Below are 27,224 nucleotides of genomic sequence, written 5' to 3'. Positions count from 1 at the left end.
ATCAACCCATATTCTGTAAGGCAGAGATGGGGAACTATGGCCCCTTTATGACTTGTGAACTTCAACTCCCAGAATTCAACTCCCAGAATGAGCCAGCATGTGTTGGAAGAAAAATCCAGGTCCAGTTTCAAGCTGGGAGAAAGGAAATAAAATGGAGGCTGATTGGAAAGAAAGATTCTGTTTATTGTGGGAGCAGAACCACCCACAGTGTGTGGTTCTGGGGCAGCTCAGCTGACCAATTGATTGAACGAGTGGATGGATCTTTATTGGTTTCTGTTATGCTGCTGGGGTTTTTACAACATCTGAAATGCCTTTAGGGGTTGTGCAATGTAGTGAGCACTGTGTCTTTTGCTATTTCAATGGTGGTGGTTAATCCGATTATGCAGAGTGGGATTCTACCAGTTTGGACCGGTTCTATAAAACCAGTTGTTATGATTTTTGTGCAGTTCGGAGAACCAGCAAATTGTGCCCCGCCCCTCTCTGCCCACCCCTCCCCTCCCCACCCAGTCACTCCTTATCGTGCAAAAACAACATCCCAGGAGGCTTCCTTGAGGCCCAGGAGCCCGAGAAACAGAGCGTGTGTGGGTGCTGCGCCCCCCCAGCTCTGTTTTCTGCCTTTTGGGGCCCTCCCCAGGAGGTTTCCCTGAGGCCCAGGAGGCAAAAAAACAGGGGGGGGGGGTTGCCACCAAAAAAGAAGCCACAGCCACCCAGTCACATGGCCATGCTCACCTAGCCACACCCACAGAACCAGTTGTTAAACACCCCCCCCCGCTATTATGTCTTAAAACAAGGGTCTTCAAACTTGGCAAGTTTAGAACTTGTGGACTTCAACTCCCAGAATTCCTGAGCTAACTTGACTGGAGGAGGAACTCTGGGAGTTGAAGTCCACAAACCTTAAAGTTGTCAAGTTTGAAGACCCCTGTCTTAAAAGGTCATGCCCTGTTCTTAGAATTTGGGTGGAGAAGAATGTAAATTTTAATCCCATCGCTGGAGGTGGAAGATTTTTGTTTGTGAATAGGCTGGCCCAGTCTTTCTTCATGGGCACATTAAGAAAGACTGGGGCTGCTTTCTGCTTCTAAGAACATGTTTCTCCATTTCTCCTTTGGGGAAATATAATATTCTGCCTCTTAATATTCCCCCAAATATTACATTCTCAGGGGAGGGGGCTTCCCCACATGGCTGGCTCAGAAATTCTGGGACTTGAAGTCTACAACTCTAATAAAAGATTCAGAGATCCCCACTCCTTTAAGGTTTTGGCCTAGGAGGCCTTTAAGACCTTGGCCTAACATTCGCTGGATGTTGGATGTTACTGGAACGTTTTGTCTGCTGGATTCACCATCTTCTTCCTTTTCTCTTTTCTAGTTTTAGGGTTTTAAAACTGTGAAATTGTTTTTATCTTGCTTAGTGCATTGTGAGCCACACAGAGTTGCTCAGAAGTGGGTGGCATTAAATTGAATAAATATATGTTTTTTTTAATATTTCAGCCCACTAAGATATGTACTTATCATTCATTCTCACTCCCATTAAGAAATCAATTAAAATCTAGCAAAGACATACATAAAATATACTATACATATATATACTATATACTATACTCTGCTTCCTTTCCCATGTAATCCTAGCCTTCACAAAGTATTTGAACAAGCGGCTAGTTGCAGATCTGGCATCTCTTTCTGTAAGTCATTTCATAGATACAGAAGTACGATGAGACCTTTCCTCTCATGTAATTTACTGGCAGTGACATATGTCTCTCTTCAAAAATGTTTATTCTCCTTATGCTTCATTGAAATAACTCCCTGGGATAATATAAAAAAGCGGACGCTTGATTTCCTACTGGTACATATGCACATGCTATACCTATCTGCAAACCACTCTTAAATGGGCCAAACAGAGCAAAATCAGTCCATGTTAATTTATACTTTAAAAAGCAACAAACTTAATATTTTTAACAGACAGCAGTAGCAAATCCACTTTTGCTGTCTAACAATGCACTTGCACTGCACAAATATTTTGAAATTTTGCTTGTAGTATTTATATTTTATATCTTGCAGTGCATTATACTTAAACATGTAACATTAGGACAGTCATTAATTACAATAATATATATAGTCTGATTTTGTAGCACTTTTCTTTATGTGTGCGCACTTTTGTTATTTATGTATTTAAAATATTTATATGCTTCTGTTCATGCAAAACGTCTCTGGAGGGGTTGCCCAACTGTACATTAGTTCATTCAGTATGATATATAAAAATGACAAATATGTTTGTGTGGCCTTTTAAAGTCTGAAATACAGGAAAAAATGATGGAGTAAATGATTTCATAAACAAATGTATTATGTTATTCGATATGTCAAATATCAAGAGAGTCTGACTGAGTTATGTGATTTTTTAGAATGATATCAAATTAAGCAATCTCCAGTCCTATCCTTCATAAATTGAATGCTTGGCAACCGGCATTTATATACAGTGGTTCCAGCATCCTGGATACATGTCAACTGGGAAGTCAATGAGTGAACTAGAATTCACTTAATGACCATATGATTCACTTAACAACTGCAATGATTCGCTTAACTGTGGCAAAAAAGGGTCGTGAAATCAAATGCAATTCATTTAAAAACAGCTTTGTTTAGTAGTGGAAATTCTGTTCTCAATTGTCATCATAAATTGAGGATTACTGATAGTAGAAAGTGTGTTGTTTATAGCTTGCCATAAATATCTAGGAAGGACTAGCTGAAGTGTTGTCCAGTCTAGCAGAGGTAATCCCATGCTTTTAAAATACCCCAGTGGTTTGCATTTTAATTTTTCAGCAGCCCTTACACTGTGTTTTATGCAACATGTTTGCCCATGCTGCTACTCTTCAGATATATTGGAACTACAAGCTCCAGGATTCAACACATTGTCAATGACTAGGGATTATGCTCCCAATATAACTAAAAAGCATTAGTTGTAAGACTATTCCTTACAATCCAAGATTCTAAATGGCCCAATGCATTTTATAAAAAACAACAGATACTCTGTTTTCCTCTCAAGTCCCTGTCCACATTTTCTGCAAAAAATAAAAAATAAAAAACCATCTTTCTAACACCGCAAACACTATTAAAGGCTGAGAAGGGCAGATTGTGTTTATTATGATCCATGCCCCCTGAAATAATTTAGTATCTGAAGTGGGTTAAATGAAGTATGAGTAAAGGTAGGTTTAGGGCAGAAAAAGGAAATGCTTTTTTACATAGCCTTTAAGGCAGGGGTTCCCAACCTGGGTTGCGAGACGATATTCCGGGGGGTGCAAGAAAAGTCCAGGTAAATAATAGGATATTGGCTATATGTTGGCATTTTTATTTATTATTTATTTCAGGGGGTGCGAGGTTCGAGTAAAATTTCTTTAGGGGTGCGGGGCAAAAAAAAGGTTGGGAACCACTGCTTTAAGGAATAATAGTCACAATGTTCAATCCAAAATCATCTTGTTAAGATGTCAGCCATATCGAACACAGTATGAATAACTTCAGAATCACCTGGGGTGGCAAATATCAGGTGTCTTTCCATTCAGCACACCTGAATATAGAATTTTCAGTGTTTCTCAACCTCAGCAACTCAAGATATGTGGACTTTAACTTCCAGAATTCCCCAGCCTTCATGGGAGTTGGGGTCTACACATCTCCAAGTTGCTGAGGTTGAAAAATGCTGATATCTCTATTTTCCTTTTCCTTGATTTCCTGCTTCCTAGTGGGCACCTGACTGACTACGTTTGGAAAGCAAATACTTTTGGTACATGTTGGTCTCATCCAGCAAGGCAATTGTCAAGCACCACCTTTAATTCCAAACACATTGATTCACAGGATCCATCTTTCATATAAAGTGTCAGAGGAGGAAACCTAAAATAGATTTTTTCCCCTCTGACAGTTATCAGTATTCTCTTTTTCCCTCTCCTCCCTGCTTGGGCATCACAGGTGTCTAGCTCTATCCGACTTCCAATAGAAACTCTTGTCAAAACCTGGCAGCTGGTGCCCTGAAGAATCAAGCTAACCCTTCCAAGGTTCCTCTTGACCACCTGTAATATTTATTCTGCAGAATCGCTCAGAGTCTAGCTGCCAGGGCCAATCAGGCCAGCGAGGGGGGCAGTCCCCCTTCTCAAAAGGCTCCCGTTCCCATCGCTTCCCCCGTTGGGCAGATGATGCGGATTCTTTCTGCCTCTTCATTAGATCACACCTCGTTGTTCTGCATCCCACCGTATGTATAAATAGCCTTGCTTCTCTTTCACCAGCGAAGGGAATCTTCCTACCCACAACACGACAGGGGTATCCCTCCACCCTTTTCTTGCCTGCACACTGAATTTCCCCCCTCCCTCCCTCACTGCAGTGGTACAGCTACTTTTTCCATCCCTTAACTGCTGGGAGCTTCATTTACAGCATGCAGATACTTGAGGTCGGGGTAAACCACAATGCTTTGCATGATAAAGACTTTCTTAAAAACTGCTAATTTGCTTAATATGCTGTAGCAGCTATTGGGGAGGGGGAAAGCCCGCCCCCCTCCCTGCATTCCTCCTCCCCACACTGTTCATCTAGCTGCCAGGTCACAATTCCCTGCTGCAGCTTCCAGGACCAGTTGCTAGGCAACCTTCCCCACTCCCTTTGCTGTGCAGCATGACTGCTACTGGGACCCTTTTACAGAGCGCAGGCAGAAAAACATGGTTCCCCTACTTATATGAAGGAGTAGGCCACCTTAGTTTTATCTCTCCTCCAGCCCCTTTCATTCCAGACAGCCTTTCTTTAATTTGCTAGTCTGTTGCCTCCGTTTATGATGAGTTTTTTTTTTTTTAATTCTCCAGATGGGGAGGCGAGCTCAGTGGAAGAAAATGTGATGAAAAGCATTTCTTCCTGCTCAGGTTATTGATGTGCAGCGTCTGCTCTAGGATCTGTTCTGCCTTCTTGCAATATCTGATAGGATTGTTTTCCCTTTAAGATCCATTTCAGTTTCATTTGCAAAAAAAATTGTACTCCTTAACTTACGTATTTGCTTAATTTTCCGAATGAGGCGTTTCCAGACAGATTTTAGATCGATGCCCCACCCTTTCTCCAATTATATAAAGGCAAAAACTTTGTAGGGCAGGAGAAGCATTTGCCTCACAATCCTAGTGAGGTTTATATGGCTAAATGGCAGTTTGGATTTAGTTTTGGCTTGAGATTTATTCTAATGCTCCTGCAATGTAATAGCAAACACCAGTTAGCACAGGGTCAGTTTATTGTGCCACTGGAATACTCCAAGTTTGATTTTTGAGTTGCGCACATTTTCATTATCCTTCCCAGTGATCATGGTATCAATGGAGCATTTCTGGGGGATTCTTGGCAGGATTCTTCTGCTTTATTGGTTTGGTGTGTGCTTAGGTGCCATCCTATCCAAGTATGCACAGTAAGCAGGCAAAGCAGAAAGTAATTTCTCAAAGCTCCTGTGCTGAAGGTGTTATGTAGCAGAATAATGAGATATCTGCATCTCCAAAACCAAGCTTAGATAAAGGTAATATGCTAGGAGCCTATTTATGAATCAATTCTGCAGTGAAAAGGCACTCCACAGATATTTAAACTCTTTCAGGGCCCGAGAGATCTTGACTCACGCAGTTACATAATGAAAAAGGTTAATAATAATATTTGTAGCAATTCTTATTAATGTTATTAATGTATGAATCTTCTGCAGTTAATTTTCCTCTGACCACACTCTTCTGCCCTATCCCCATGTATATATTTGTATGTATATATTCATAAATCACAGCAACACTTCATACTGCTGATGAAGCAAGCAGAAGTTGCACAAAAGTAAGCCTTAATACATTTATGTGTTTAAAGTGCCATAAAACTCACTGATGCTTCTTTGGCAAGTAGATTAATAGAGGCTTTCCCCCTGTAAGCAGTAGATTTATTTAAACCACTATAGTGAGCAAGGTAAGGGATACCTGGAGCAACAGTGGCCCATGAATAAGAAAAGCTTGTAAAGTTAAGTCTTATTGGTATTTTACATAATTTATCTATTGTGGTTGATATTTGTATTTAATTTATAGAATGCACTGTCATAAGGTGTGACAATATCCTACAACAATCAAAACTTCTACTTAGTGGCAATATATTAAGTCTCAAGTGCAAAAGATAAGCTGTAAGGATGAGATGATAGAGGATTTCTGATACAGTAGTACTTTTGTAATCCTTGTCTTGCATAATTATTCAAAGTTATGATGCTACTGAAAAAAGTGACTTATAACCAGCTTCACACTTATCACCATCTCAATGTTCCCCATGGTTACATGATGAAGTACTTGGCAATTGGTATGTATTTACAATGGTTACAGCCCTCTGGGATCACATAATTATCATTTCCAGTCTTCCCAGGGGAATGCCAACAAAGTCAATGAGGGAAGCTGGATTTACTTAACAACTCTGTGATTCTCTTAATGACTACAGTATTCGCTTAACAATTATAGCAAAAAAAGGTCTTAAAATTGGGTGCAATTCACTTAACAACTGCATCGCTTAATTATGGGAGTTCCAGTCCCAATTGTAGTTGTAAGTTGAGGACTAACTCTATTGGGGCAGGATTCTGGTCATTATGTCCATACTGATATACCTAGATAGTAATTCTAGGAATTAAACTATGGCATTTGGTTTTTCACTGACTTATATCCATGTTCCCATATCCAACCCAAGGATAAGTTGCTTTTTCTAGGCTACAATCAAAAAAGAGCTGGACAAAATTGTTCTGTAATTCAGTACAGTTTTGACCACATTTCTACACTAGCCATCTTGCCTAAGTGACTCTGAGTGGTTTACAATAAAAAAGATAAAAAGTGGTATAAAAGCATAAATACAACAAAGTTAGAAGAGAGTTAAGAACAAAGTTAAAATTAAGATACTAATAAGTTAAGAAAAGCTAAGGGAGCACCCTCACCTTACCAGCCACCCACAAAGCTGCATATCACTCTTCAACCCCATGCCAATTGGCCAAGCCAGGTCTTAATACTCTTTCAGAAGGCCAGCGGAGTGGGGGCTCTGTCTCACTTCTGGGGATAAGATATTCCAAAGGGCAGGAGAAACAATGAAAAAGCTTCTCTAACTGTAATTCTTTAACTAACGAGATTTGCAACATACTCTCCCTGCTTGACCAGGTAAGAAGGGATGATGTGTTTGGGATAAGACAATTCATCAGGTAGGCTAGTCCCATGCCATGAAGAGCTTTAAAGGTGAGAACCAACACCCCAAATTGAATTCAGAAACAAACTGGCACCCAATCCATCTTACATAGCAAAGGGGTTTCTTGAGTTTATTTCATGTAGATTTACCTTTAATCAATATTGTGTTATGTCATTATTTATTCAATTTGTATAGCTGTCCATCTTACCAAGTAACTCTGGGTGCCAAGCAACATTTTAAAAAATTACAATAATACAACATACACAACAGCTGAGAATACATACACATAATTATTAAATGAAAGGAGAAACCAATTCCTATGGACAGTCAGATTTCCAGATATAGGCACAGAACCAAGTCTTTAGGGTCATACAAAAGGTCATCATTGTTGGAGCCATTCTGACCTCCAGAGGCTGAATGTTCTATAAGGCAAGTGCTTCATCAGAAAAGCTATCTCTTCTAGATGTCACCAACAGGCATTCTTTGGCCAATGGGATTTGAAACATGCAGATCCCAGGTAGAAACTGGGAGAGAAGTAATTGTTAATTGTAATGATAAACATAAACTTGAGTCAAGCTTGATTTGAAATGACCTGAGTTGACAAAGACATCCAAGAATTTTGCCGTTGATTTTTTCCAAGATACCTTAGTACTTTTTCTTTGTCTGTTGCCTCCAGCTCTGGCATTTACTTTTGGTTTCTGGCCAAGTGCTAACTGGATCCAAGCCTGTTCAGTTTCCAAGCTCAGACAAAACCAGACAGACACGTCTACCTGCAAGAACCAAAATTAAAATTCTATTTATAACCTCTGCCATTTAGATGAAAAAAAGTATTTTAAGTTATGGGTGGAGGTGAATAATCATTTTGGCAATATAGTACAAGTAGTCCTCGAATTACAACAGTTCATTTAGTGACTGAAGTAACAATGGCACTGAAAAAAGTGACTTATGACTGTTTTTCACACTAACAACCATTGCAGCATCTCCATGGTCATATGATCAAAATTCAGATGCTGGGCAACTGACTCATATTTATGACAGTTGCAGTGTCCCAGGATCATGTGATTGCCTTTTGAGACCTTCTGATAAGTAACGCCAGACTCACATGTTACTAACTTAACAACTGCAGTGATTCACTTAACAACTGTGGCAAGAAAGGTCATAAAATGGGGCGAAATTCACTTAACAAATGTCTCACTTAGCTACAGAAATTTTGGGCTCAATTGACGTGAATTGAAGAACTACCTGTGTGAGATTCATTTATTTTGTGACATTTTTCAAACTTGATAATGATGAAATTGGTTATCATAATGGGTACATATATGGGGGAGTAGGCACAAATACACATTTGAACTCATGAAGATATTTTAGCAAGCCAAAGATTCTGATCTGTTTTCTGGTAATGTGACATCTGGGTACATTGTAACCAGGAGTCAGTCATACCACAAGAAGCCATCATTTTGAGTAGCAGATTGTTCCACAAGAGATAGATTTGGATACTGTGGAAAAAAACAATACTCTCTCCCTTGCCTTACCAGCCCTCTGTAACACCTCACTTGGAATTCCAGCACCATTAGTACTAAACATTTGTTCCTCAGCATTTTTAGCAATGCTGGATGAGTAATTCCATCTGGAGCTGTGGTTTAAAATTCTCAGGTGGCACAGCACAAAGACCACCAGACAGGATTCAGCAATGATTTTTTTTCCACACTGCAGCTCCTAAATTAGATGGCTGCAAGCAAATCTAAGTAGGTGGGCAAAGAACAAGAACTAACCAGCAAAATTTAGCAAGGTTTACTCTGCTCAGGGAAAAAAATTCTTTGTTGCACATTTGGCTACTGATTCCACACAGGATATTTTTTGTTAACTTGCACATTCAAAATATATTTCCAGTGCAGCTTGCACTTCTTCCAAATATCCCCCTTTTAAGAACAAAGTGCTATGTTTTGTGATGTTTTTCAGCAACCACTGCAGATCACTCAGACTACTCTAGAATACAGTTTATGGCATCAATGAGCAACAATTCAATATTGCTTTGTCATCCATTGCTTTCTACTGGGTATTCAAAGTAGACATGCTATTTTTTAAAGCACTGTTAATGTCTCTGTGCTCTGAGATTCAACATCTTGCAAGTAGAAATGCACAATTAGAAATACAGGTAGCCCTCAACTTATGACCACAATTGAATCCAAAATTTCTGTTGCTAAGTGCGACAGTTAAGTGAGTTTTGCTACATTTTACCACCTTTCTTCCCACAGTTGCTAAGTGAATCACTGCACTTGCATGGTTGTTAAGTGAATCTGGCTTCCCCATTGACTTTGCTTGTCAGACAGTTGCAAAAACTGATCACATGACCCTGGGACACTGTGGCTGTCATAAATATGAGTCAGTTTCCAAGCATTTGAATTTTGATCAATGACCATGTGAGGCTGCAATGGTTGTAAGTATGAAAAATAGTCATAAGTCACTTTTTTCAGTTATGTTGTAACTTTGAACGGTCACTAAATGAACCGTTGTGAGTCAAGGTATACTGCTTTTGATTTTTAACCTAAAAGAACAGTAGGGTATTGTGCTACTCTTGCTGAAAGATTTCTTAGACTATTTCCCCTACAGCTAAAATGCAATCAGTATGCGTTGAAAGTGATTCTGTGAAGAGACCACCTTTTCCACTCTCGTTTTGATTTACCATATCCTAATGACTTCAATTTTTGTGTTTTTATCAAATAAACTACCGGCAAAAATTTAGCAGGTGCACCTTAACCAGTAATATGAAAAGGTTGCACATACTGAATGTGGTTTTTTTCCCCAAACCCCAAAAACTTTTAACCTTAGACTGTCTACTATTGACCTCACCCCTTTCCTAAGAGGTCTGTAGGGGGCGTGCATACGCGCACCAACGTGCCTACAGTCCCTGTCCTATTGTTTCTTTTATTTTTCTTATATGTATCCATGTATTCATAACTATGTTTTTACTTATACCTATTATCTTGTAAGCAATTGACAAATAAAAATAAAATAAAAAATACATCCTTCATCAGAAATTGCAACTTTTTTAAAAAAATTTATTGGTTTTTAAAACAAACATAAACAAACAAAACATAAAAACATCAAGTCATCTTCCATATGTGTACATACAGTTTGCCGGTTGGTTTACAAATAGTTTTGTGCTTCCATTTCATAGTCTTCAACTATAATTACATTGTATATAATCTCGTATTTTCAATCAAATATTAAATACATTAATATCATTATTAATCAATCATTTGACTTTTATTTATACTTTTATTCATTCATGTTTTACAAAATGGTCATATTTTACTTAATTTGTTTTATGTCAATTCATATTATCATCCCAGATCTATCCTAGAATCATTTTGTAGATATAATAAGAAAAGAATACATCTTTATATATTTATTATTTTCTAAAAGTCTACATATTTCATTACTATATTTTATTGTCTAACCATTGATATAATAGATCCCAAACTTTATAAAATTGTTTATCATCCTGTTCTCTAATTTCAAATGTCAATCTGCTCATTTCACCACATTCCAATATTTTCTTAATGATTTCCTCCTGTGATGGTGTTTTCTCATTTTTCCAGTTTTTAGCAAATACAATCCTAGCTGCTGTTAATACATTTACAATCAGGTATTTCAAGTCTTTACTATATATCCTTGAATGTATTTGCGAATATGAAAACCAATTCATCTTTATACCTTGTTCCTCTAGTTTTTGTATAGATTTAAGTTCACCCTTTTCATTCAATATTTCACCATATCTAACTGTTTGTTCCTTTTTGTATATTATAGGATAAGAAAATGCTTCAATAGTCGATAGCCAGACTGGAATTTTCAAATAACATTGTCTTTTAATCTTCTCCCAGTTTAACCACAGAGACTGCCGTATATAATGTCTTCTAAAGTACCCCTGTGTTTTAGTTCCTTTATAGTATATACCATAAAAAAGCATGCCACCCCAACAACAGATCATGACCTTCTAATGTCAACAATCTAGTATTTCTTAGTGTTATCCATTCCTTAACCCACATCAAATTTGTAGCTTGGTAATACAACTCCCAATTAGGCAAACCAAATCCTCCTCTTATTCTAGCATCTTGCAAAAGTTTTAACTTTATTCTCGCTTTTTTACCTTGCCATATATATTTCAACACAATTTTATTTAAATTTTCAAAGTAGTCTTTCCCAAGCCTAATTGGAATTGTTTGAAACAAATATAAAATTCTGGGTAATATATTCATCTTGATTGTTGATATTCTCCCTATTAATGACAGTTGTAAATTTTCCCATTTCGCCAAATCTAGCGCTATCTGCTGTTTAAGTTTGATATAATTATTCTCTTTTAGTGTACTGCATCTTGCTGTCAAGTATATCCCCAAGTACTTAATCTTATTTGTGACCTGAATTTTCAATAGGTCTGCCAGTTCTTCCTTTTGTCTTGGTAGCATATTCTTTGTCAAGATCTTTGTCTTATCTTTATTTATTTTCAAACCAGCCACCTTTCCATACGTCTCTATCTTTTCTATCAATTTTGATGCTGTTTCAAGTGGGTCTTCTAAAATAAAAACCAGATCATCTGCAAATGCTTGCAACTTAAATTCTTCCTTTTTAATTTACATCCCTTTTATATTCTTTTCATCTCAAATATTTCTATTTAGCACTTCCAAAGTTAACACAAACAACAGGAGTGATAGTGGGCACCCTTGTCTTGTTCCTTTTCTTATATCGATAGAATCTGTCAGTTCTCCCTCTATCATTGCCTTTGCCGTTTGCTTATGATATATGGCTTCTATTGCTTGAATAAATTTTCTAGCAAAGCCCATCTGTTCCAACAGTAACAACATGAATCGCCAATTCACATTATCAAATGCCTTCTGTGCATCTAGAAATATCAGAGCCATTTGTTTTTCAGGATGCACCTCGTAGTATTCCAAAGTGTCCAAGATTACTCTCATATTGTCTTTAATTTGATCAGGATGGATAAAATTATTTAAGTATTTTTTAAGTCTTTCTGCCAATATTGAAGCAAAGATTTTATAATCTGTGTTTAATAGAGAAATAGGTCTATAGTTCTTAATTTGTAATGGATCGGTCTCTTCTTTTGGAATAAGTGTGATATAAGCTTCTGACCATGATTTAGATATCCTCTTCTTTAACATAACTTCATTCATAACTTCTAGCAATGGAAAGTTCAAGGATTCTTGTAATGTTTGTAAAATTCTGCCGGAAGTCCATCTGGGCCTGGTGCCTTTCCATTATTTTGCTTCTTGAGTGCTTCAGTTAACTCCATCATCGTTATATTGCTTTCTAACATTGTTTCAATCTCTTTAGGTGTCTGGGGTAATTTAGCATTCTGTAAATACTGTTTAACTCTTTCCTCATCAATATTCTCTTGTGCGTATAGTTTCCCATAATAGTCTCGAATGATTTCCTTCTTCTCTTTACTACCATAGCAAACTTGCCCTTGGTCATCTATTAATTGCAATATTTTCCTTGATTCTTTTTCCTTTCTCAATTTATATGCTAACCATCTACCTGGTTTATTTACATCTTCAAAGTAGTTCTGTTTAGCCCCTCTACTTTTTTTGTGCTAATTCTTCTTTTTCTATTAAACCCATTTTATGTTTGGTTATATCCATATTTAACTTAATGTCCTTTTTCTGTGGCATTTTCTGTAGCACTTTTTCAAGTCCTTTATACTCATCTTCTAGTGTCTTAGAGGCTAATCTTTTCATGGTATTTCTTTTCCTTGTATAGTCTATTATCAAGCCTCTGGCATATGCCTTCATTGTATCCCATACATTCTGAATTGATGTATCTTCTTTTTTGTTTTCTCTACAGAAAAAGGCCAGTTCTTTCTCCATCCACTGTGTGAAGTCTTTTTCCTTTAAAATAGTATTATTTAACATCCATCTAGATCTTCTTCTTTGTCCTTTCCATTTAATTGTCATTGGATTGTGATCTTCCCAAGTACTTGTTTCAATATTTATTTCTTGAATATTAGTTAACAATTCTGTTGACATCCATATCATGTCTATTCTGGACCATGATAAGTGTCTGTTTGAGTAGAAGGTGTATTGTTTAGTTTTAGCATTTCTTTCTCTCCATGTATCTTTTAAGTTTATTTCATCTACCATTTTAAAAAAAGATTTAGGGAGAGTCTTTCTATTTTGTTTTATTGTTTTCTGTGCTGTATAGTCCAGTTTATTGTCTACAATCCCATTAAAATCTCCCATCATAACTATATTAACATAGTCCAGTTCAATTATTTTCATATGTAATTTTTTATAGAATTCTTCTTGATTGTCATTCGGGGCATAAATTGCAATCAGGAGAGTTTTCGTATTATTGTCCATTATTTCCACCATTAATATTCTTCCATCATCATGAGTATAAATCAATTTTTTTGATTTATATCAAAAATGGTCTCTTTAATATATAAATGGGATGGTCTCTTTAATATATAAAACCACTCCTCTTTTCTTACATTGTGTCAAGGAAGTAAATATTTTCCCTAATTTTGGCTGTATCAACAATTGTTCATATTTTAATATGTACTTCTTGTAGGCAGATTATATCAAATTTTAATTTCTCTAATTTATGAAAGGTTTTCCTTCTTTTAACAAAATTGCAACTGTTGAATTCCAACGTGCAGTGTATCAGCTAAATAAGAGGTAGTGATAAGCTGACAAATTTCCTTGCCTATCTATTAAAAGTTGCATGCATATGCACTGGGACAAAATGAGGGGGAATCCATATATATAAGCCCATGGATGGGGAAGACTTGTATGTAAATAATTATTTTTTTACAAAATTAACCCCATTCCCAATACACACACCACAAAGTATTTCCTTATGTTACCTACTCGGAACACTAGTAATATATTCCTCTTCAACCTATACCAAAATGGCACATGCGAGAGAATAAGACGTAAATTATATATACCCTAGGTCAAACTTACAGCCTGTGGGCCAGATCCGTCACATGCTGGCCACCCCCATTTCCGTTTTAGCGAAGGGGAAAAAAGTTGTGATATGTCACATGACAACGTGTCATCGCGAGTTTGACACCTAGGTTATACATTCCTCATATTCTCCTGAGTACCCTTGCAGATGTTATTTACTTCTTTCAATTTATATAGCTGGATGTTGCAGAATCTATAGCAAAATTATTCTCACATCTCTCAACACAGCCATTGTGCAAGCTGTACTTCTGAGTTCCCAAGGTAAAATACATTTTTAAGGCCTTATAGAAAGCCATCAGGGTAACGGCCAATCTGGTCTCCAGAGGGTTGTTATTCCATAAGATGGAAGACACAACAGAAATGGGTCTCTTGCTTGGCCCCATCATACGACATTCCCCAGCTGGCAGGACCTGGGACATGCCAAATGCACTACAGGAATTTCGGTGAATTCATTGGAAGTCACTGTGGTCTTCCTGCAGTTCAAAGCAGAAATGGGAAATCTTTTGTTGCAAGGTCCTGTGGAAGAGGCATTGCATATACACAGATATCCATTTGGAGAAAATGGTCAAGCAGACTGCAAAAAGCATTTGAGTGCTTTTTATATATTTTGGTACTGTAAGGCACTTTAAGATTTACACATTAGCGAACAGCTGTATTTTAAAACAGGTGCAGTCATTCCAATGAATTACTGTCTTATTAATATTGTAAATGGATTTGGGTGTAACATTTAAAGCACACCAAGGATTTTATTGATTTCCCATCAAAGATTTAACTTCAAATAGTTTTGGTTAATGGGAAAAATATTTAGGACATTCAAATAATAATACTTAATGTACTTAATGTATCGTTGTCAAACAGTATTTTAAATATTATTTTATTTTCAAGATACATTTGCCTGTCACACCATTGATTCTTCATTTTGTTTTCTACCAGAATCCAATGAAGACATAGCAATTGTCAGTCTATGAAGCCTGGTATCTATTTTCACCTGGCCCCTCACTTCTCCATATCATAGGAGACAGGGTTTGGACAGAAATCAAATCAAATCAACCTTTATTGTCAGAGTACAACATGTGTACAATGAAATTGGCTGAACCTTCCTTCGTGCATCCCCCCCAACACAACTCACAGTGAAGACAGAAAGTCCCTAACCAAGTGAATCCTACTAACAAACACACAATCTTGTTACACCATGTGAACTTATTGCTCAATGTGCTGCAAGTCTATCATAGTATGTTGACATGAAGTTATTTTCCATTCAGGAGTCTGACAGCCCACGGATAGAAACTATTCTTCAGCCTGTTGGTGCAGCTGGCTATGCTTCTATATCTCCTATCCAATGGTAGGAAAGTGAAGAAATGCTGACCAGGGTGTGAGTCGTCCCTAATGTTCCAGATTCAAATTCAGTGTGAAAAGAGTTGGACTATTTCTGAGATACAAAGCTGCTCTTGTTCCTTAATATTCACAGTTTTCATTGTTGGACTTCGTATGTTGTTTGTGCTTCTGGCAAATGAGAATAGAATACAGGTAGTTCTGGACTTACGACCATAATTTCTGTTGCTGAGCAAAACATTTGTTAAGTGAATTTTGACTCGTTTTACCACCTATTTTGCCACGGTTGTTAAGTGAATCACTGCAGTTGTTAAGTTAATGACCCAGTTGTTAAGTGAATCTGGCTTCCCCATTGACTTGGGTTGCCAGAATGTCACGAAAGGTGATCACGTGACCCAAGGGCAGCGCAACTGTCATAAATATGAACCAGCTGCCAAGCGTCTAAATTTTGTTGACATGACCATGAGCAGCAGTCGTAAGTCTGAAAAATGGTTATAGCTTACTTTTTTTCAGTGCTGTTGTAACTTTGAATGGTCACTAAATGAACTGTTGTAAATCAAGGAATACTGTGGAGAATAAAGTAGGTTCTCATTGATAGGAATACACAACAAATCTACGTTTTGAGTTGTCATGCAGGATCAGTCATATGATAGTGATTTATGCAAGCTGAACACTATAAGCGCTTCCAAGAAATCTCTTGTTTCCTTGGGTAGAAAAATGCCATTTCAAGGCAGTAAATAAGGCAGGAAGACGAGTGCTAGGATTTTCAGCTCCACTCCTCTGCTAGTCACTTTTGGTTCAGTCAGTCCTACCCACATATCTGGAATAGATTAGGAAATAGTCAAGGAAGCCTAGATCAATTTCTGTTTTAAAATGGATTTTGAAGAGTTGAGAGACTGGTTATCTTAAGGAATTCTTTGTAATAAAAAGTAAATAAAATAAAAATATATAATAAAAATATATTTTGGCAATATTTATTGATTTAGCATATGGCATATCATACATGGACTAGAAATATTTCACCTAGATTAATAAAACACAATAAAATGTAAATGTTAAAAAGATCTGTGTTCAAATAGCAATGTCTAGGTCATGAAGCGCAGCATCGTTTGTAATGAAAAAAATCAGATACTGGACACCCTCAGCTACATGCCCTCAGCTTACTACTGGTCATATAGTTTGATGTGGGACTCTGCAGTCACACTGAGGGGTAGAAACTATGCCCCATTTATATAATGAGTTCTGACTAAGACAGTGTGAGGTACGATTCCTATTCAGTATTATCCATTACTGGTGTGATAGTTCTAAGGCACCTTTTTTGTGGGGTCATTTATATGTCTTCTTATGTCTGGGTGTTCAGTGACCCCTTTGGATAGGGAATCGATGTTAAAATTGTTGGCAGATGTTCTGCAAGTGCCAATGGGATTTGAGTCTTCCAGCTGATAAATGAGGAAGCTCAGCGTGCATTGGTAGGAGATATTTTCCTGTATTTTCTCATTACTGCCTCTTGCCTTTGTAAAACTGGCGGTGCTATATGGCTCAGAACAGAAAGTCAGCAAATCCAAGTGGTTTTAATACATCTGCTAATAGTCCTCATGGTATTGTTAAGTCTGGTGTGTAACTTACTAATATGGCAGCTGTTAAACCATACAGGGGCATGGTATTGTGCTCTGGAATAGAGCAGCCCTAGTGCTTATGACCCGAGGATGGCAGCTGAACCTCCTCATTTAATTCTGCATAATTTCTGGAGTATATTGTTCCTTGTATTGATTTTTGCCACTGTATTCTCTGGATGTATCTTATAGGAGAGAGCCTGGTCTACTATTACTCCGAGGTACTTCGGATGGGGGTTATAGGGGAGTAAGTTGTTTAAGTAGACCTTTGGGATTTCATAGGCTAATTTGTTGTTAAGGTGAAAGCTCGTAGTTACTGGTGCTAGGAGTAAGCCTCTAGTCAGTGAAATTTTTTCCCAAGATTTAAGATCTTTGGACAGGAGACTGCCACTTCCATGTGTTTTTCTTGTACTGCTGTGGCCAAATCATCAGCTTATCCAAATTTGCATTTCCTTGTTGCCAGCATAGCTGATTTGTATAAGTTGAATAGTGTAGGTGCCATTACAGACCTTTGTGGGACGCTGTTGTTTAATCTTCTTACCTTACTTATGTTGTCCCCAGGGATGGGATTCACAACTGATTCGGTGATCGTGCATGCCCGATGCACACTGTGTGCGCGTGCATAGCACTCAAGTAACACAGCGGCAATCCGCTGTGCCGCGCTAATAAGCTAAGAAGATATAGGTAGATAAAGCCCAGGGGTGGGCATGTGGGCCCACATTAAAAGTTGCAGAGAACCAGTTCGTTGCCAGCTGATTTTCAGAGCAAGGGGTTCGGCTGAACCAGGCCGAACCAGTAGAATCCCACCCCTGATTGTCCCCCATTGTTATCTGACAGGACCTGTCACTCAGCATGTTATTAATTAGTCGACAGAGATTTTTGCAGGGGATAATATGCACAGTCTGTATAACAACCATTCTTCCAAACTGTGTTGTATGCTGTGGTTTTTAGGTTTTTGATGATACTGATAAGGCAGGATGAAAATATCCTTTAATATCAACATAGCAGTAAATATTCTGAGTCTTTGGGTGCTCTTAACAAATAATAGGTCTGTCTTTCTTGTTCATCTCTAGCTGTCAACTGTTGTGGTTGAAAAACATTTGCCATAACAAGTTGGTATTCACGTCTATAGCAAACAAACAAACACAATATCTGGACCTGATCAATTTCTGAATCATGTATAGCAGGGGGTGTCAAACTGGCAGCCTACGGGTCAAATGCATCACACACAGGCCATGCCAATCTCACTTCGCGAATAGGAAAAATGCCACAAAACGTCATGTGATGGCAACTTGACGCCACAAGTTTGACACCCGTGATGTATAGGAATAGTTTCATTCTTTTCTACTTTGAATACTGTTGTTTATTTTGAGTATCACAGCTGGAAAAAATTCAGACTCACATGGGTCCAGAGAGAAGCAAGAAAAATGACTTCGGAATTGGAAACAACGTCCTGCAATAAAATACCCTGTTTCTCCAACAATACGGCCTCCCCCAATAGGAAGTCCCAGCATGTTTTATAGGCATGAAATGAAATTAAGCGCCTCCCCCCAAATTAAGGCCTATATTAAAACATGCGAAATGGGGGGGGGGGGAATGGGGGGGGCTTGCCATTAGGAAGTACTTTTGTTGCACACCTGGATATGGTGCTGCCTGCGTTGACCCCGATATGAAGTGCCCCACCAACGCCGAGGTCAACATCCAAGCCGTCGCTGCCCACCCAAAGATGCAAGGGGGGGGGAATTAAGTCACCCCCGAAAAGACAACCTAGCCATTTTTTCAGGGCTCAAAAAAAAATAAGATCCGGCCTTATTATATGAGAAACACGGTATTAAGGGAGCTAGATATTTATAAAATGTTAAAAATGATGATGTGGGGAGGATAATAGCATTCTTCAAGTATCTGAAAGGTTATTATCCAGAAGACCATAACCTGTTTTTATTGTTCCAGAAAATGATCCATAAACACTTACAGCCAAATGATGGAACCAGCATAAATTTAAATTAGCATCCTACATCCAGATTGCGGAACCAGTGACTTTCTAGCTGTTGCCCTCAATTGTGGCCGTACTGGCTAGATCTCCTGCAAGTTGTGGTTCAGCAACCTTTCCAGCCCTCATTGTTTCTCATCTTCCAAAGCATCTTTACTACTGCTGGCCTTCTACTTTCTTTGACCATTGATAAAAAAGCAGGACATTTGTTTGCTCATACAAAAATCCAGGCAATTTTCCCTCTCTTGCTGGAAGGGAGTATGCCGATGTGCAAATGCATTGTTGTCCCACCCTTTTAAAATTATGCATGCAGAAATAAGCACATATGAAAAGACTCAACCACAACTCCCATAGAAACACCAGTCCATATATGAATAATTACTTGGCCGTTCCTATGTAATGTTTGAAAATTGATTACCATGGAGAAAAACAGCTCCGTAGCTTGGAATGCCAATTGAATAGCTCCGAGAAGGGCTTAGGCAGATGCAAATATTGAGGCTTCTTTTCAAGGGTGGTGTCCTGTCCCCTTTGACCATGAGCTCTAAAGTTCCATTTCTGATCTGCTATGTAAGCCATCATTTGTCGCCTCACTTTATCCTTATCCTTCTTCTGCCCTTGCTGTGCTTTGTTGTCAAAGCAACAGGAAACAGCTATACAGAGGCACACAAGCATGCTAGTTTGTTCCCTAACCAACCAGAAGCTGACGGAAGTGCAGATAAAAAATCAATAAGCTGTTTTGTTCACTGATATACTCCAGAGGCATGTTGTGGCATCGCATCTACTTCCTGGATCTAACAGTGATGACTTCAAAATGAACTTCAGGCTCCATGCTGATTTTAAATCTTGCAGGTATTGCACTCCTGTAGGAAAGTGATTTTGCCTTATCTATTTAATTTAAGGTGATCTATCTAGCATTCTTTCTCCAGGTCTCAAGTAGATTTTTTCCTAGATCCCAGTGAAGATGCGAAGGATTGAATGGGGAACAGGCTACAAATCTACTTGTTCAGCTACCAACGTTTTGTTTCTGCACTTTTTAAAAATTCTGGAACCCCTGAACTGGGAAGTATGCCATTTATATCAGTACTAATAGTGTGAATGTTTTTTTAATATATAAATTTCAAGCGAAGGGGACCAATGTAGTCTGCCACCTTGACATAGTGGTATTTATCCCTTGTTATGATCTATTACAAATCAATATTTTTGGCCAGACCCTTTATTTGTATTCAGAAAAGAAGACATGCATCTGAGGATACACATCCTCTCTGCCCTCAATTCTAATAGCAGGGTGTAGTGCCTTCAATCTTGATCAGAAACCTAGCAGGATGCAAAGTATTAAAATCTTCCTCTCCCGTGGTCTGTAAATCCTTCTGAACTTGCCATTTACTTTTTAAAAAGCTATTTACCCGTTGCTATATGTACAAAACAGGCTGCATCCAATTTGGTAACATACATTTCTCTGCTTCATAATAACTTACTGGTCCAAAAGCCCACTTAATTCGCATGTACCAGAAGTAGAGATGAAAAAAAATAGCAGCATCTGGAAAATAGCATATATATAACAGGAAATAAACAAAAGAACACAACAGCGTTGCTGGATTATTCCAAAGTGTCATTCTCATTTCTCTAGAACAGGGGTCTCCGACCTTGGCAATTTTAAACTGGCAGACTTCAACTCCCAGAATTCCCCAGCCAGCAAAGCTGCCAAGGTTGGAGACCCCTGCTCTAGAAAAACCCCAAAGTATGCTCATGTTTCTCATCTTCTGGAATTCAGAGGCATATCATCTGTGATCTTGGAAAAAAATAGTATGCCTAACTATTCATGTTATAGTCGTGTGTGTGTGTGTGTGGTAAAGAAGTATACTTTTTATTTATTTCTTTTGAATTTCACTCTACTCAGCCTAAGACAGGTGGCTAGTCAAAAAGCCCAAAGCCCATGTCTTCATCAAACTCTTTGGATTCTTCCTTGACTTCTTCTTTGGCCGGCACTGCTACAGCAGGACCATCTGCTTCGGTCACTGCCGGAGCAGCAGCAGCAAAAGCTGACAGATCAACCAGGAAGGCCTTCACCTTTTCATCTAATGGGAAAGAGGAGTTTGTCTCCACGGCCACAGCCAGGACTCGCTTGTATCCATTGATGAAAGAATGGTGGAGGGAGGCCACAGTAGGGTAGCCGGTCTGCAGACAAACGCTGGCTATGTTATGAACGCCTTCCAGAAAGTGCTTGTGCAAAGTTTCCTTAGTGATACCCAGAATTTCTGGGTTGTAAATGCTGCCATTATTGAACACTTGCTGGATGATGAGCCCGAAGGAGAAGGGCGAGATGTTCCACATGTTATAGTCTTAATCAGAGGTGGTATTCAGCAGGTTCTGATCAGTTCTGGAGAACCGGTAGCAGAAATTTTGAGTAGTTCGGAGAACCGGTAAATACCACCTCTAACTGGCCCCACCCCCATCTATTCTCTGCCTCCCGAGTCCCAGCTGATTGGCTGGGTCTTCTTTTGTTGCCCTGCACAGGAGAACGGAGCTGGAAAGCAGGTTAGCGGGATGGGAATGGAGATTTTACAGTATCCTTCCCCTGTCACGCCTACCAAGCCATGCCACACCCACCAAGCCATGCCACGTCCACCAAGCCACACCCACAGAACCAGTACTAAAAAAATTTGAATCCCACCACTGGTCTTAATGATCTTCAGGAGACATCTTTTAGAGAGCCATGCAAAATACTTCCATTAGGAAGCACTAAAATTTATCTCTTCCCCCTAATGCTTTACAATTGAATCTACAATCTTGATCGTACAGCAAAATTTAAAAAAATGTTTTCCAACCCCAGTGAGAAAAATGGTTGTAAATTTGCACGGTTCTACTTTTTATATCCTAAGTTGCTTGCATTGCAACATGGTCCTACAACAAAACACAATTTCACTGTAGAAAAGTTAATATATTTCTGATCTGAAATAATAAATGGAGCTCCCATCATTATGCTCCCAGCTGGCCAGCCAGTTTTTGGCTCTTTTTAAAATAATTTATCAATGTTAATAAGTGCTATGTACTCCAGCATCAGCTAGCTCCAAGTGGTCATTTTGGGAGGTCTTGGATTGAAGACTTTGCTAAGAAAAGTTTGGGTCAGGATTGGTTGCGCCCCACATTCTCTGACTGCTCTGCACTTTCAAGCCCCCAGAGAGGCAGTTGTAGGGATTGATGCATCTTTGCAGGGACGTGCCAAAGAGATGCTGCACAGCAGTTTTTTCCTTCCTATGGTGGGGTACAGCTGGCCCCTTGAAGAACAAGCCAGCCTGGTATGCCCAGAGAGCTATTAGAAGAAAAGAAAGGGGTTCTGTCAAGTTTGGTGCAGGAAGAGTTTTGTATGTAGTGAAAGAGGGATGATCTCTGGCCAGGTGGAAAGTTAGCTTAATTAGAAGAATGTTAAGGTTGTTGTTGGAAATTTTTTTGTATTTAAACTGTTATGTAAGTGGAAACTTTCTTTTGATGTCTATGGAGATTCTCAGTCATCCAGGTCATGGTTGTCCCAAAGGTGCTTTTTCAAGAGGCAACTGGACTGTCTGGTTTTCTTTGAAGATGTTTCACTTCTCATCCAAGAAACTTCTTCAGCTGAAGAAGTTTCTTTTGGTGCATCTCATAAAGTTGATTTTTGTTTCAATTGGCCAGTTGCCAATTGCCCATCTCAGCTGGGCTGTGTTAATGACCCGACTTTTTTATTTGGTTTCCTTTCTGTAATTAGTCACACCTAGGTGGGGTGAAGATTTCCCTTCCATCCTATCTAGGTTCCCCCAAAATGCTAGTGTGGTGGGAGAAATCCATTCATAATGGTGGGGAGAGGGAATGGCATCAAGGAAATCTCATCTTCTAATCATTGATCATGTTAGAGAAGACATAACAGCTACATTTGCTTGTCATGATAAATATATTTAGTCAATTCATTGCTTATGTTACTCAAATCTAGCTAATTTGGTTGGGTTGTTGCTCAGTGTACTGTTCAGACGAATATATGAATCAATTTAGTAACCAGTTAAGCATATTGAGTGAATGTAGAGTTTTGTATCTGAATTTTAGCCGTTTGTGACTCAGTTAGTTAAACCTGAATAAATTGTATTTTTATCATAACAAGATATGTATATATAGTGATAAGTTATACAAAGGAGAAAATGGAATAAACAGAATACTGAATCTGACTTAAACGTTTGCAAACCAGAGCAGTTGGAATCAGAGGATCTACTAGATCCAACTTAAATGTTTTCTATTTATGGTATCTTATATCAAATTAATCATATATTTTATTATGCTTCACTTTTCCACTACATATTGCCTTTTACTCTAACTTTCACTGACTGAAATTAGGCAATAAGTTATCCATGGTAGCGCCCTGTCATTAGTTGAGATCTAGATAAGGGCACAATGTCAATTCCCATGCAAGATTGATCTTACAATTTGGTATCAAAATTGTTGAGCAACTCCCGTGATAGTGGTATTCTAACCATGGAAAAATTACACCCATTGCAAAATTCCATGGTATTACAGCTTTACCTCTGTAAGGATTATCTGAGTTCTAATTGGAGAGCTTTTTATCCATCCCATTTCCCACCTTCTAGGATCTGGTCATAGTAGCATGGTGGTTAGCAAAGGAATATGCAGAATTGCTGGTATGTCAGCATTAGAAATGTTGAAGATGATAGAGATTTGCCACGGGGAGGTGGCTGTATAAACCAAGGAATACGAGAAATTTATTATGATATGGGTAAAGAAAATATGTTTTGACTTGGGCTAGAAGGCTTAAAGTGAGGTGTTCATTTAATAACCTGGAATTATTGTGATCAGTTATTGGATGGCTGTTCTCTGGCAGTTACAGATATATAAATATGCCTATGCTTGTCATGTTGTACTCATCAAATAGATCAACATTTGATATTGAATTCAGACAGACAGAAATGTTGGCATTTAGAAGTGTCTTAATAAAGTACCCTGGCTGTATTTACACAACATTGTAAACTAAAATATGGTTGTTCACTTGTGCTGCGGATTGCAAATAAAGCTGCTGTACACTATTATTTTAAAAAATAGGAAAATAATGTGCTCAGTGCAGAACTTTCTTTACATGACTGCCAATGCATTGCTGTTCATAAGAAAGCTGATTTTCCTGAGAATGGATTTGATTTCCACTCTCTTAGGTCAGGGGTGTCAAACTTGATTTTATGTAGGGCCTCATCAGGGTTGTGTTTGACCTTGGGAGGCCGAGCTGGGAGTGGCCAGGGTGGGCGTGGCCAGTTTGATGTCACTCGCTTTGTGGGCGTCTGTGGTGGCCTGATAGCTCTGCCAGTGAAAAACGGGCTCCCGAGCTTTGTTTTCATCTGCGATGGCCTTCTGCTGCCTTCTGCCAGTGAAAACAGAGCTCTGTTTTGGTAGAAGAGGGTAGCAGGAAGCCATTGCGGTTGAAAACGGAGCCTGGGAGGGCCACACATGGACCTCCCAAGCTCTGTTTCTGTTGGCAGAGGCACAGTGGGCCAGTCCCTTTGCTGTTTCTAGGGCAGCCCTAGAGGCCAGATTTAAGCACTCCCCGCCCCCAGGCCTTGAGTTCGACACCCCTGTCTTAGGTGTTTAAAAGCTATAAAAAAGAGGAGGAAAACTAGCTGCTACGATAATCAATAAATAAATTGACAAGAAAGCCCTACTCTCCCATTTGTAACCTACCATTCCTGAAGAAAATAATAAGCAAGCATTTCAGTGTTGATCCAGAGAGCATAACATTCATTTTTTCTTTTATGTTTTTCTGCATCCTAGCATTTTTTTATGCATGGGGCACAACTGTAATTAAGAGCTGCAGGATGAAAAGATGGCACAGTCAGTGCTGGTACCACCAGGACCTGACAGCTTCCACTTTTTTACGAAAGAATCACTGGCAGCTATTGAACAACGCATTGCCGAGGAAAAGGCGAAGAAGTCCAAGCAAGAGCGGAAAGACATCGATGATGATGAAAATGGACCAAAACCGAATAGCGATTTGGAAGCAGGCAGATCCCTGCCCTTTATATATGGAGACATACCTCCGGGGATGGTGTCCGAGCCATTGGAGGACTTGGACCCATATTACATTAACAAAAAAGTGAGTGCTGGGATTTTAACATAGAATTTGGGAGGGGGGAAATTCTGCACAGTCCTCTTTCCTCAGTAGATAGACAACTTCTATACCTCATATTGTTATCTCATAAATATGGACTTTCGTTCATTTATGCTTACAACTAAAGCATTATTTGGGGATAATATTACAATACTGTAAATATGTTATTCCATGTCCCCACTTCATTATTGTGAAGTAGTTTTATAATATATTTTGTATTCACACATCTGGAAGAAAATGATAGGGGGGGGGGGGAAATTACTTAACAAAAATTACATGGCGCTTTTAACAAATCTTCACTTTACAGACTCAGTGTTTTTAAATGATTGAATTTGTTTAGCAATTGCCCTCTGGTCGAGTTCTTCTTTTCACACTAGTATGTATGTAAATGTTTGATTTGGTTTCTGTACTATCCTACAGCTATGTGGGTTGCTGTTAGATCCGTAGCTTTAGAACAACCTGACCCTGACTCTCTATTAAAAAAAAGAAAAGAAAAGATATTCTTGCAGTCAGAAAATCCTGCTTTCAATTTAATTAAAATTAAAAATAATTCTTTGGCCTGGTCATCTTTAGCCTGGTATCGTTCACATGCCCATCTCCTAGAATTCATAGCCAGAAAGGGGAAGGTCACGTTTTTTAGGAATCCCATATGTTAACACATCATTTGGAGAAGGCCACTGTAAGCCTTAAGAGCAAAACATTATTTTTCCTTCTAATTTCTTCTATAAGAAAATGTATACGAACAGTAAGATACATGTTTTTATTCCCTCAGAAGATGCATATTCAAATCCCGCTCAATTAGTAGTTTCCAAAACTTCATTCCACTTCTTTATTCTGAATAGAGCCCTTTTGCTAAGGGCTAAACAAAAAGTAAAAGTTAAATAAACTTCCTTTTTATGCAACTCAGTTAGCAGGATTTTTTTTTTAATTCCAAAAAATTGGACTTAATCTTTTTAACTCCACTGAATATAACTACCGTATATACTCAAGTATAAGTCGACCCGAATATAAGCCGAGGCACCTAATTTTACACAAAAAACTGGGAAAACTTATTGACTCGAGTATAAGCCAAGGGTGGGAAATGCAGCAGCTACTGGTAAATTTCAAAAATAAAAATAATTAATTTGGGAAACGATCTCACTATCACGAAAGGTTTAATTGATTCACTAACCCAAAAGAAGAAGATGATGATGACAGCGGGAAGCAGGAGTCACTCTCTTCCCCTCCCTCGGAGGCCCCCTGAGTCAGGAGTCGCTACCGCCGGCGCGGCCCCAGTCCCACGTCGCCTCGGGAAGGGAAAGGCAAAAAGGAAGAGCCGCGGCAGCGCTTTGCAACAGCGGCAGCGGCACCGGAGGCTCAGGCTCAGTGGCTCCTGGTTTTGCCCCACCCTTCCCAAGGCAACGCGGGACCGGAGCCGCACTGGCGGCAGCAACTCCCAACAGCCCCAGATGTAGGGAGAAGGCAAAAGCGATGGAAGATCCTTCAGGGGAAACTGAGGGGGAGACTCACCCTTGGTCCAGATGAGCCCCCTTCCCTGCCCCTAAGGAAGCAGAGGCAGCCAGCAAGGGCAGGCAAGCCCCGCTTCACAGACTCCGTCCGTCCTCACTCCCACCCACCCAAAGCCACAAAGTCCCCCAATCGCGCAGCCCAGAATCGCCCTCCCTCAGGGGGCAGCAACGACGCCCGGTTTTTCCCGAGACAAGAAGCTCCGCCGTGCAATGAAAGCGCTCTGGCTCTAGGCTCGCGGGCTCAGAAAACAACGCGAGCCGAGGTCGCTCGGCCCGCTCGGCTTCTCCAACATCCGGCACCGCCCTGTTCTATGTGCTGGGCCCGGCAAGTCCGAGCAGCCAGAGCGTGGAGCAGGACGGCGCCGGAGATAGTTCGCTGCCTCTTTCGCAGCACGGGAGGCCTCCCCCGGCTGGCCAGCGCTGCTCTCCTCCTTCTCTGCCTGTTTGTTCTGTGTGACCGAGGAGGAGGAGACTGGCCGGCTGGTTGGGGGAGGCTTTC

The 27,224-nt window shown here is 39.2% G+C and overlaps 1 protein-coding gene and 1 pseudogene across 1 annotated transcript in view; one reads left to right on the top strand and one right to left on the bottom strand.

The window, feature by feature from the left end:
• Nucleotides 1-27,224, top strand: part of SCN2A (sodium voltage-gated channel alpha subunit 2) — a 108,038-nt gene that overhangs the window by 25,438 nt on the left and 55,376 nt on the right. The window contains exon 2 of the mRNA XM_087949806.1: nucleotides 24,881-25,202. Within this exon, the coding sequence (XP_087805932.1) occupies nucleotides 24,933-25,202 (270 nt within the window). The 5' untranslated portion in view covers nucleotides 24,881-24,932. The remainder of the gene's footprint in view (nucleotides 1-24,880; nucleotides 25,203-27,224) is intronic.
• On the bottom strand, nucleotides 20,999-21,418 carry LOC113429783 (large ribosomal subunit protein uL10 pseudogene; annotated as a pseudogene).

The sequence above is a fragment of the Notechis scutatus genome, chromosome 1 (genome assembly GCF_049901735.1).
Source record: "Notechis scutatus isolate UNSWTSFEM ecotype Mainland chromosome 1, rNotScu1.2, whole genome shotgun sequence".
In the NCBI taxonomy this organism is placed as follows: Eukaryota; Metazoa; Chordata; class Lepidosauria; order Squamata; family Elapidae; genus Notechis; species Notechis scutatus.
This window is presented reverse-complemented; position numbering and strand designations above follow the sequence as displayed.